This window comes from Neofelis nebulosa, chromosome 9 (assembly GCF_028018385.1).
Source record: "Neofelis nebulosa isolate mNeoNeb1 chromosome 9, mNeoNeb1.pri, whole genome shotgun sequence".
Lineage (NCBI taxonomy): Eukaryota > Metazoa > Chordata > Mammalia > Carnivora > Felidae > Neofelis > Neofelis nebulosa.
The window spans coordinates 103,100,708-103,113,170 of NC_080790.1; the positions used below are offsets into that span (position 1 = coordinate 103,100,708).

The 12,463-nt window shown below is 41.8% G+C and overlaps 1 protein-coding gene across 1 annotated transcript in view; it reads right to left on the reverse strand.

Annotated features, from left to right (window-relative positions):
- The window catches only part of SPTLC3 (serine palmitoyltransferase long chain base subunit 3), a 131,045-nt gene extending 121,729 nt beyond the window's left edge, over positions 1-9,316 (reverse strand). The window contains exon 1 of the mRNA XM_058684871.1: positions 8,885-9,316. Within this exon, the coding sequence (XP_058540854.1) occupies positions 8,885-9,001 (117 nt within the window). The 5' untranslated portion in view covers positions 9,002-9,316. The remainder of the gene's footprint in view (positions 1-8,884) is intronic.
- Between the last annotated feature and the right edge of the window lie 3,147 nt (positions 9,317-12,463).

Consider the following 12,463-nt stretch of genomic DNA (forward strand, 5'->3'; position numbering starts at 1 on the left):
ATGGATCAGGGATGTGAAGCCGCCCAATGTGGTACAGCTAGTAAGGGTCAGAGCTGGGACTCAAACCCAATTCTATCTGATGTTGAAGCTCTCGGTCTTTCTGCTATCATTCTTCCTGAAGTGGTTTCCTGGGAAATCCTGGTGAAAAGCCACCAGAAAAGAAAGATCTTTCTAACTTCAAGTTAAGTTTTGCTCAAGGTTTTTAGGGAGGATTTAAAAATGGTTTTCTAGTAAAAAAGTATGAATGCGCTGTAGAGTAACTTGCAAAATTCTAATATAAATTTTCTAAGTAAATAAATAACACATGTGGGGGCTTGTCACCTGAGTGGCTTTGGATTACATGTGTTTTTCTCTCTTTGGTGAATTAACTTGTGAATTCATTACCCTGTCTTCCCTGGAGAGGTTGATTTGCTGGTTATTCTGGTTGGGTTGTGAGGGCAGATATAGCCTAATTAACAAAGGCACTCCAGGCTGAGATTCTTAACCTGGAGATTTGAGAAAGTCAGGGAAGGCATGAATTCTCTACCTGGAAAACTTTGGGACTATGGACATATTTGTTTCTCCACAGGAAGTATCTATCAGCTTCTCAAAAGGATCCTTGACTTCCAAAAGGCTAAGCCCCACGTGGCAGAGAAAGACCATCAGGTATAACTTGTATTTATGAGGATAATCATGATTTTCACTCAATCCTTTTCTTGGGCAACTTTTGAAGGCCCAGTTATGTCATATCTAGAGAACACTAATGGTGACCAGGCCTTATGACTGCATTGTCTAACAAAAGGTTTGTGGGTCACTTCCTACGAAGCCTGAGGAATGAGATTTAACCAGTAAAATATTGTCAGTTCTCTGACATTTTGACGGACACCTTGGTACATAATATTTGGTCAGGAAAATCAAGTATATGTGGTTGGTCATAATTGTTCCTCAAACTTGCACATCGCAGGACCAAGTGTTAACAACTCAGGAAAATGAAGATGTGAGATTCCTCTATTGCTTTCTAAAAATATATAGTCTAAGTTAAGAAAAGCCAAATTCCCTGAGCCATTTTCCTGAATATATATGAGAAAATATCACTCAATTAATGACCTCTTATTTTTATCGTCCTATTTGCTTATAGTTCCGAGGTTATAGATTTGTGGCTGGTAGCAATGTTTCCTTTAAATCCATGCTATTTGAATTTTTAGATTAGATGCCAATATTTAAAAATCAGCAGATCCCACCAGCCCCCCCACCCCGCCAGGCACCTCTCCCCAGCCCATTTGGATTTCCAGCTTCTTTTGAAACTCTTGAGGCAGCAGGATTCAGATTGGCTATGTGATGTAGATTGGGAACAATTCTGAATACTTCTCAGAGCTATGCTTATAGTGTTGTTTTTTAAATGGTTAATCTAAATTTCGAATTTGTTTCTAATTTAGTGGCAACAGCTCCTTCTCACATGAATTTATAGGTTGGTATACTTTAGAATTCCAAAAAAACTACATTAGTTCAGGCCTACTGAGACAAATGTGACAATACTTAGTGAAAAGATTAAGTGTATTTAAAAATAAATGTAGTTGATTCTTTGCAAGTAATTAGGTTAATATCAATCTATCGCTAGTAGTATTTCCAAAGGGAGAGTTTTTCTAGGACACCTTAACAAATAGACAAAATTAATTTTATATGGCCGATATTAAATATACTTAATTAAAAACATGTATTATTTTAATTAATAAAAATATCTGCACCTGAGCACACATGCTCCTCTGAGTCAGCTCTTTCTTTGTAGATAACGCAGTAAATTACAGGCCTCCTCAGGTTAAATAATTACACTCCAGATTTGGCAGCATTCAAATGATTGCGCTTTTGCATTGGTGATATTTGAGTTTATTGTATTTGGTATTTGGCTATGCCAGCGAGACACTGATCTTAAAGCATACAGCCATTATTTCAAAACACAAGCCAAACAAAAGTGTACAGTTTAGGGAAAGTCATCTTTGCCACAGATTAAATGCAATGGATGGCCCAGACAAGCTCTTCCCTCAAATATGAGGGAAAAAATATGCCAGTACTTTTGCAAATGGTTACTAAGTGAGATTGCAGAGTGATTTTTCTGGGCATTTTAAGAAATAGAATATTCACGTGTTCATTTATCTACTGCTGCTTAACAAACCACAGTTAAAACCTTGTATGTTTGCTCAGGAATCTATAATTTGGGCAGGGCTCAGCTCAACACATCACTACTGCATGAGGTATCAATAGGAGTAGATAGACACCAGGGCTAGAGGACCCACTTCCAACATAGGTTACTCACACAGTAGACAAGCCTGTGCCACATCTTAGCCAGGGGCACGACAAGGATACTTGGTTTATCTCTACTTGGGCTTCTCTTTGGGGCTGCTTGGGCTTCCTCCAAGCATGGTGGCTGGGTTCCAAGAGCAACTATTCCAAGAAGACTGAGATCAAGCCAGAGGCTTCTTGTAACTTAGTCTCAGAAGTTCCAGATTATCCCCTCTGTCTCATGCTATTGGCCAAGTAAGTCATTAGGTGTAGCCCAGACTCAAACCTCTCAATGAGAAATATCCCAAAGAATTTGTAACTATCCTCCATCTATCACATCACATGTCCAATATGTCACTATTTGCACCTATTCAAGGTGGCCATGTGTCCTGGAAGAAAGCTTCTGAATATCAAATTATTCCAAGGCTCCATCTGGGGTTCAGTCTGAGTCCATATTACTCAGAGTCACATGGATTGATTTTCTTTAAAATCAGAGTTGTTTAAAGTGAAGTATGGGGGCGGGGTGGGTCATTGATGTAGTGTATCCATGAGTGGATTATGTTGCATATTGAAAGCTCTGGTATATGACAGTTTGGTGCCATTTGGTGATAAGCTCATATATTCATTAAGAACAATAAAAGCAAACAAGCAAAACAATCCATAATACCTTTAACTCACATTGATCTTGCCTGTCAAGACTGAGGTAAATTAGCTTTTGCTGTAGAAGGAGGTATGAATCCTATTTCTATTAATGTCTTGCGGTTAGAGAGGCAGTGTGGACTAAGGACTTGGATTCTAAAATTAGACAAACCTAGAGTTTCCAAAGCTAGAGCTGATACTTGTGAGCTGATGACCATGCCATGCCATACATCTTTTGTTTTCTCTACTGCCAGCCACAGTAGGAGGTTCTGTTTATGTTGCTTAACAGCATAATCTAGTCTTTTATGATTAGGCTGAAGATAATCCATAAGCCCTGTTCTAGAAGTCACCAGATATAAAACCTACACAGCTTGAGAAAACCACATCTGATCAAGCCAATTTTCTTCTCAAAACTGCCTCATTACAAATATATATGGCTATACACTTTTGTTGCTCTATCTCTTGCATTCTGATGATTTCTTCCTGCAAGCACCTATACCTCAGTTTGAGGGCTTTCTCTGGTCATATGTACTCAGGCTAGAAGTGCTCTGTGGTTAATGTTCCTCCGAGCATCCCTCAACTAATGATGGACAGGACTTCACTGATATATACCTCTTTTTCTTGTGACTTAGTTGGGGCAACTTCAAGGCATATTCTACATCATCACTGAGTTGTCCCCCCAAATCTGAGCCCTAGTTGCCCACAGTGGTAACCTGTTCATGAATGTATTTTCTTCCTTGTCTTCTGTGTCTCACTTAACCATTCCCCTAATTCCTGGGTTCACCTCTCAAATAAAATAAATTACTTGCACTCAAATCCTTATGCCTAGGTCTGTTTCTTAGAGCATGTAAATTAAGACAAAGATATTTTATGATCTTATTCTGCCTACTTTTACAGGCTTAGTACTGCTTATCTCCATTAAACATCCTAAACTTAGTCCCATTAACCCAGCCTCCCAAGACCAAACACATCTTGATGTTTGTCTTGATGTTTTGTATCTTTTTAAGACCATTTCCCTTTGTTAGAATGCCTTTTCATGACTGTGTTCCTGGCTACTCTGCCTTTAGGAGTCAGTCCAAGAGTGGCTTCTTTGACTTCCTATCCTGGGTCAGATGCCCCCTCCTCTGTACTCCCAAATATGGATCATATACCTCTGCTCTGACACACTGTTTCCAAAGATGGTCACAAAAATTCCTCCAGTATCCACAACCTTTTGCAAGCTCACCCCATTAAGAAGCAGACCCCATTTCCCTTCCCCTTTCATCTGGACTGGCCTTGTGACTAACTTTGACAACAGAATGTGGCAAAAATGAGCCTAAGCCTTACAAGGACTTGCCGTTTCCATTTTCATTCTCTTGGAAGCCAGCCTTCATGTAAAGAAGCTTGAGCTACTCTGTGGATACTGAGAGATCACATGGAGAGATTATCCTTGTGAAGGAGACACAAGATGTCCCAGACAACAGTCAGTATCATGGTCTCAGTGGGTCCATATTGAATGCTCATTAAACACCATATGGAGCCCAGACAGCCATTCCTACCAAGCCTTGCCTGAATTCCTAGCCCACAGAAATCAACATCAGTTGTTTAAAATGATTGAATTTTGGGGTAATTGTTAGACAGCAATGGAAAAACTACAATATCTATTATAGAACTTGTCATTAAATACCATAATTACTTATTTACTTGTCTGTCACATTTGTGAGCTACTATAAATGGAGACAATTTTCATCTTAATAGCTGTGACACCTGACCTATGGGAATGCTTTACAATGGCGAGCCTAGGAAAAAATGAGGCTTCTTAAGGAGATCACAGAGAAACCTTGTCACACTGGAGATTTTTTAAAGGAAATGAGTACCAAAAAACAAAAGGTTCTAGAGAATGATTGTGGAAGACAAGAGTGGATGAAAATTCAGAGCAATTGCAAGGGACCTCCAAAATGTGTATTAGAATTCTTCTAATAATTGGTGAGATTATTGACCTCTCTTTCAATCCATATGCAGCCTAGATGGGCCCCACAGTCACAAGTATTTATGAGGGCCTGTCAGGCAGTTATCACTCTGTGCAATTAAACTGTACATCATGGTTCTCACTCTCCGGAAGAAGTTTACTGTAACAGAAAAGCAGATGTACCAACACATTGTGGGCTGCAGGAGGATATGAAAAGGTGGGGAGGACAGAAGGCTCAGATTCAATGGTTTTAGACCTAGGCAGGATTTCCATGAATCCGCTTCATCTTTTCCCTTCACGTAGTGTTTACTGAGTACCGCCTGGGCATGGCACTCCCTCTCCCTCTTATGCTGAAGCCTCGCCAAATTGAGAGGAGTTTCTCACATGTTCCACACTCTGTCATGCCTCATAGCCTTTGCTCTTTCCCCCTTCCTTCCTGGAATGATTTATGACCCATGCTTCCATGCCCTTCACCTAGCAATGCTTGTATTCGTCTCTGGAGCTCCTCCCCCTTCTTTTCCTCATCCCGTCCCCAGGAAGAAACCCCCCATTTGCTCTGCCATTTCAAATGTCTCCAGATTCAGTGTGAGTCCTCCCTGCTCTGCAAAGCCATCACTGACCACCCCAACCTGGGGTTTCCTAGAATGTGGCGGAAAGGGAACTGGCTTTGGAGCAACATGAATTTGGGTTCAAATCCTGGCTGTGCCGCTTGTGATTCTGCACAAGCTCTTTAATCTCTCACGTTTCCTCATCTGTAAACTGGGCATGATACTCCCACTTCATAAGGCTGTAATGAGGGTATGGGAGATCGCTACATAAAGTGTTTAGCTGAGTCCTGGTATGTAACACACCAGTGATACATGTTATTTTCTTCCTCCTCTCTGAACTTCTGTCATTAATATCTGCACCACTCATTTGTCCTCAAATCATAGTTATTTTGTGACAGCTCCTGTCCTGTACCATCATTTAACTTAATGTTATTCCTTGCTCAATTTTAATATATGCTTCCTCCTAATATCTAAAATATAACTTTTTATATCTTTATATGTCCCAAGAACAACAGATTCTTAATAAATATCAGTGCATGAATGAATAGACAGTGGAGTGGTGGCTGCCTCTTAGGGCTTTCTATAGTACACTTTGTTAAGTACAGCATTCCAGGTTAAGAGCTCACTCAATTAGAATAACTCTAATCTCAGGGTTTTTTTTTTTTTTTCCAGGAAAGGAATGATTAGGGAAAAGTTCAACACTTTTCCTTATCCTACTGGATCAGTGTAACAGAAGAAAATGAAGACCCCATCCCATGAAAAGATAACTCGGAGGCAATGCAGTATTGAGAACAATGAAGACACAAAGACTACCCCTCCAGCTCCAGGCTTTTTTTTTTTTTTTTTTTAATATGCATGTATGACCAGATCAGGGATAATGAGTGAGAATGAAAGAGCAATTATGTGAAGAGTAATCCCCAATTGATTACATGGGAATTAAGTAAGCTGATAGGAAATATCAAGTTTGGATTAAGATATTAAGGGCCCTCCCGTCATTTAGATGGAAACAGTCATGAGGAGGGAGAACAAATCCTCTGTGACTGACTGAGGATCCATCTGTCAGAAGTAAGGGGTAGGATGACATATTATAAGTGAACGAATAAATGGACTTAATCAGGGATGAAAACCAAGGATCAGTGCACCCTCAGGACATACGAGATTTAAAGAGAAGACAACACAAAATAGGGCCAAGCTCCAAAAAACCTCCAGAAAGGAACTCTAGAAGTTTTCTAGACAGGTGTCTGCTCCCTTGCTAGTCTTGAGGTTGCGGTAGTGAGCTGCACTCCATTGTGAGGCTGGCAAAGCCATGCTACACTGGAGCAAAGAGCAGGAGGGTTCTTGAGAGAGTGCCTCACAGTGATTTCAATATGCTTTTTTATGCCAAAGGACTCTTTGTTCAGAGTCTTATAGAGTCCCACGATACATAAAAGAAACAGAGGTATTGCTGTATGATTGCAAAGAAGCAAGAAGAGAAAGGGTGAGGGGATCTTGGAAGATGATAATATCTTGGATCCCGCTTCCTAGGACCTTATGCTTGGCAGAACATGTTGGGAAAACCACTGGCCCAGGATATCTATAAGCCTTTATGAATTACTCTTGTCAACTGGCAAGGTTTTTGGCTAAGATCCAGTTGGTTAAAGCCTTCCAAAGCAAAATGTACTAAAACTAGAGACTAAAGATCATGTAGTAAAGATGACTTCATCCCCCTCGAGGGGAAAACAGGCCTTTGTCTGCTTTACTACACCAAAATCTCAGCAGGGTTTATTCTTTCCGGAAAATATTCTTCAAGTCATAACTGAGACTCTCAGTGGAAGCCAATTTCAATTTAGTAACACCTAAATATATCTGAACCAACAGGTTCTGGATGGCTCTTCAGAATGAGCTGTTAGAAGAGACAAGAGCAGCCCTCATATTTCCTAAGAGAGGCCTTGATGTCCGAGGATATTTTCAGTCTTACAGGACGGTTTAATAATGAATCCTTGGGATCTTGAGTTTCATCCTAACTTAAGAGTGAATGTAACCATTGAGTTAAGTTTCTAACCTCAGACACTAGAAGGGTAGTTACAAAACCAAGGGAAAGTAAAGAGACAGAAGAGTGGCTTTGAAGGCCTTTCTGCCAAATGAGAGCCCTCAGGGTCATACTGGCTGAGAGTGTAAGTAGGTTTGTGGCCAGTGTTCCCGGCATGTCAGGAGTGTAGAGCGTCTTGGGTGGTTAGTAGTCTGAATCAACACTTACTGACAAATAAATGGCGGACACTATCATGACTGTCCTCATGGGAAAGATAGGAATTGAATGTTTTCTCTTCACATTGCAGTAGGTTTCAGATACTCAGCTGAGAGAGACCAGACCTGAGGTTTTTGGTGGACACTTCAAAGCCGAGGGTAATGCCTATTGTTAAGAGGGGGACACATTTTGGGACCACTGCCTTTTCACACATGCTCCAGGCTCCAGAGTGCCCCTCCCCATCCATGTCTTTCAACTGGAAGCATGAATTTAATTCACTGAGAGTTGGACTGGCCCCCAGCCTGCTTTTCCTGTCCTGTGATCTTAGAACAATCTGACCTTTTCCCTGGGTGGATGCTGGTTCCTAGGGGATGGATGTGTAATGCAGGACAGCAGGGGTTCCCCGCCCAGCTCCACATTTCCTAAGAGTGAAGGCACCTGTTTGGCTATGCTAATTTGCTCCTGATGCAGGTAAGCTCACCCCTAGCTGCTTTAGCAGAGAAGGAAGGAAAGATGCCTTTTCACAGGTACCTTATATACCTAGGCTCCCTCTTTGAATGTGCTGACAACATTTTCTTAAGTTCGTCTTCCTCCTCAGTAACATCCCCATCAAACATTCTGTCAGAGCAAGAGCCAAAAACAGAAAAAAAAAAAGTATCAAATGGGAAAACAATGAAATGCCTGTTTGGTTCCTGTGTGCAGTGAGCAACAATAAGCCACACTTTCTGAAGTGTCTCAGAAAGGAATGCCTGTGATGTTCTTTCAAAGAAGGACTCTGGCCCCAAACCAAGCTGTAAGCCATGACAATGCTCCACTAAACACCAAAAAGAATTCGCCTTTCGGCCATAGAGGCATTTCTCATGTACTGGGGGAAAATGCCACCCACACCACGTCACCTCAGCACATTTACTGTCACTCCCCTCTTCCTGCTGAAGCCAGAGGAACGTAGCACACTGTGACTGTTGGGTGGACTGAAACTCAGCTGAGGAGTCTGAGCCCTGGGAACTCTGCCCCCTAAGATGTGCTCCCGGGAAAGCAGGAGTCTAGGAGGTGTGTTTGTATTTTAGGGAGTTTACGGCTCTTGGGTCCTCTCTCCTACAGAAAGAGCTTCTCCCCTTCGTCCCCACCTAAACTTTCCCCCTAGCCAGGCATTTGAAGTTAGCTGAAGTGTCAAAACACTTTGTAAAAAGGCCATTGAGTCAGGAGGGCTTCACCGCGCCTGGGAAAGTTCAAGTCCTTCAGAGGAAAAGGGGAGGGATCGCCTCTTACCTGGGCTTCTTTCACTATTCCATTTTTCGTGCAGTTTCCACTTTGCAGGCTGTCGCTCTGTTTCCTGTGATTGTGCAGATTCCCATTGCAGACAGCACCACCTCCAGAATTAGCCATTTGTGTGAAATGATGGAATCCAGCCGGTTTTCGTCCAGAGGTTCTAGGCAAGCTTTAGTTTTGAAGTTGGTGAGGGAATGAGAGAGGAAGCACTTTGGGCTGAGTCCCTGAAGGAATCCTACCGATCAGGCTTTCCAGAAGAAGAGCAACAGCCTATCTTTGGGGCAGATCTTTGAAACAAAAAACAAGTGGTTACCTTTACACTCCTCCGCTCAGAATGTGACCTTCAGGACAACAAACCTGCTTTTGAAACTAGAAAGGAGATTGTCCATGCTGGCTCCTTGGGGTGGGGGGGGAGCTGAGGAAATCTGGAAACTGCAAAACCCAGAGGCAACTGCGAGGAGGCCGGCTGAGGGGGTGGAGCATCTTTTAAAGACACACACACACACAGCACAGTCAAGGTCTCCTATGTGCAGTCAGTTTCGAATTTACGTCTACCCCTACCCCTCCCTCCTGCATCTAATTACAACTTTTGGTTGTAGACCAAGCTCAAGGTCAACATTTCCCCCCCCACAAAACAACACTCAGCAGTGGTTGCCTGGGCTAGCAAGAAGGAGAGGAGAATGGGAAGTTACTGTTTCACTAGCACTGAGGTTTTTAGCTGGTTCCACGGAAGGCGGTGATGGTTGCACAACAGTGTGAATGTACTTAATGCCACTGAACTTTACACTTCAAAACGGTTAAGATGGTAAGTTTTGTGTGATGTGGCACACAATAATACATGATACAAAATGGCAAAAATAATAATAATGTTCAGAACCCGTCTGATGTTAAAGCCAGTGATGACACGAGGGGTATTGGCTCATCCAGAATTCCAGTGACACGAATCTGGGAGACAGAATATTTGGTTTCTGGTTAAGGCTCTGTTACTTTACCATGTGACTTCAGGAGAGCCATTTGCCTTCTTTTTGCCTCATTTCTTCACGTGTACAAAGAGACAAAACATTTTCAGTGGGCCAGTGGCTGAGGGGGCAGCAGGAAAATAAAAGTGTGGCCTGGGTTTGTTACTGACACAGGTGTTGTGGGGCAGATGGTGAATGCAGTGCCACAGTCCTGCTACACCTCTGGTTTACTCATTAACTCTTATTGTCTCGATGCTTTAGTTACTAGAGGGCTGTTTTCTCCTACCATCAAATGGCATTGTAGTTTGGTGGACAGTGTCAATCATTTACAGCCTGTTCAGTCCTCAAGCCCACTGTCATGGTTGCCCTGAATGGAGACTTCTTTAACATCAGGCACTTAGGAAAAAACAAAAAACAAAAATGAGCCATTTATTGGATCAATGGACAAAAACAAAGACACACACAAGCAAAAAACAAAAAACAGAAATGGTCCCTGTTGTTAGAGCCTCATTTCTTGGTTCTCAGCTCTCTAGGACTGGGTTCGTTTCCCAGTCCATTGGCTTATGGAGGAGGTGATGATAATGCTTCTTCTAACCATGGTTTGCATGTGAGGGTTGCCAATTTTCCACCTCAGGGAGAGCTAAAGGAATAAGGTGAGGTCTTAGGCCAAATAATGAGATGGGGCTAATGCCAAGTGTGCCCACCCCTTTGTTTCTCAAACTCAGACTTTCTATTGCATCTCTCCCAACCTTTGTTATCAGAGCAGAGCTAGCTTTTCCCTGGCTAACTGTAACTCCCTGTTACACTGGGAGTTGGGAGTTATTTGTATTGGCTTATTTCCTTCTAGACGTATGCAAAAAGGAGATGAAAAGGTAGGATGGGACACTGATAACTGCTGGCCTGACTGCCCCAGCTTACTTAGGGAGACAGGTTGAAGGGGTGCCTGGATGGCTCAGTTGGTTGGGCATCTGACTCTTGATTTTGGCTCAGGTTCACGGGATCCAGGCCAACATCGGGCTCTGGGTTGACAGCGTGGAGACTGCTTGGGATACTCTCTCTCTCCCTCTCTCTGCCCCTCCCTTGATCTCATGCATGCTCGCTCTCTCTCTCAAACTAAATAAACATTTTTTTTAAAGGAAGACAGGTTGAAGACATGGTGTTATTTTGACTCAGTTCTAATTATCCATACAAAGTTTTTTTTTGTTTTTTTTTAATAAAGATTTTGAGATAAAACTAACTAAATTCTGTACATTAGATGTTTCTATCCCTCTTCCTTTTCTTTTCTTCTTCCTTCTCCTTCCCTTTCATCTTTTGAATTTCCTTTTACTTTCTTCCTACTCTTCCTCCTTTTCCTCTTTTATTTTTTGTTTTTATTTTCTTTTTACAAGGGGACAAAAACCATATATAAAGAATACATCTCAAAACAGAACTGAAATCTGTATCACTTTGCTTTCCCCCTACTGTCAATTGCCAACTTTAGATAATCACACATCAACCTTCTAGAAGTACCTATTACATGTCCTCATTCTTGAAACTTTTCCACTTTGCTTGCCATGTTGGAATATGTGAGTTGCAATGTGCACAAAATCATATAAAGACAGCAACTATTTGTCATCAGGCACCATGGATATGCATAATCATGATGGCTCATTGTGTCTCCAGGAAAAATAAGTGGGGAGGTCTGTTTGCATTGTGTTGTAGCTTTGAGTTTAAAGACATTTATTGCTATGGTCTGAATCTTTGTGTTCTCCTAAGCTCATATGTTGAAATCATGATCCAAGGTTATGTGGTATTAGGGAGTGGGGCAGTTGGGAGGTGATTAGATCATGTTGGGAGAGTCTCCATAAATGAGATTTGTGTCCATACAAAAGAGGTCCCAGAGAGCTCCCTTCCCTCTTTAGCCATGCGAGGTTACAGTGAAAAGACAACCATTTAAGAAGCAGATTCTCACCAGACACCACATTTTCCAGTGCCTTGATTTTGGACTTCTAGCCTCCAGAACTGTGAGAAATAAGCTTGTGTTGTTTCTAAGCTACTCAGTTTAGGGTATCTTGGTATAGCAGCCGAAACATACTAAGACCTCAATCAACACTAAATGCCAACTGAATGTTGGGTATGATTTGCTGTCTCTGAATAACTAAGTGAACTTCAGATCAACCAGGAAACTTAGTAAGTATTTCAATAACTGTCAAGTATCAGTTTTCTACGCCTCTCCATACAATAACGAACAAGACAAACATAGTCTCCACCTTCACAGAACCAAGAGTTAGCAGCACTTACATATCCTTTCAAGAAATCTCATTAGTGAAAGTAAAAGAAACCTGTCCATTAATGTATTAAAGGCAAAGATGAAATTAGTTTACTGTGGCCTTGTGGTGTTTCCTGAAGGGGATTCTTGGCCTAGATGCCCACTTCTAGAAGTAGGGAAGAAAGAGACGTTCAGAGGTCTGATAATATGTTCTGAAAATGTTGGCAGAAAAGGGAATGAATGACAAAAGTAAATGGTCAGAATTTCACGGTGTCTAGAGATCTGTTCTTTCTCTGTGACTCCGTCTTTGCTTCTGTAGTGGAGGGTGACGCTAATGCCAAAACTAAAGTCCCACACGCCATGATATCTCTC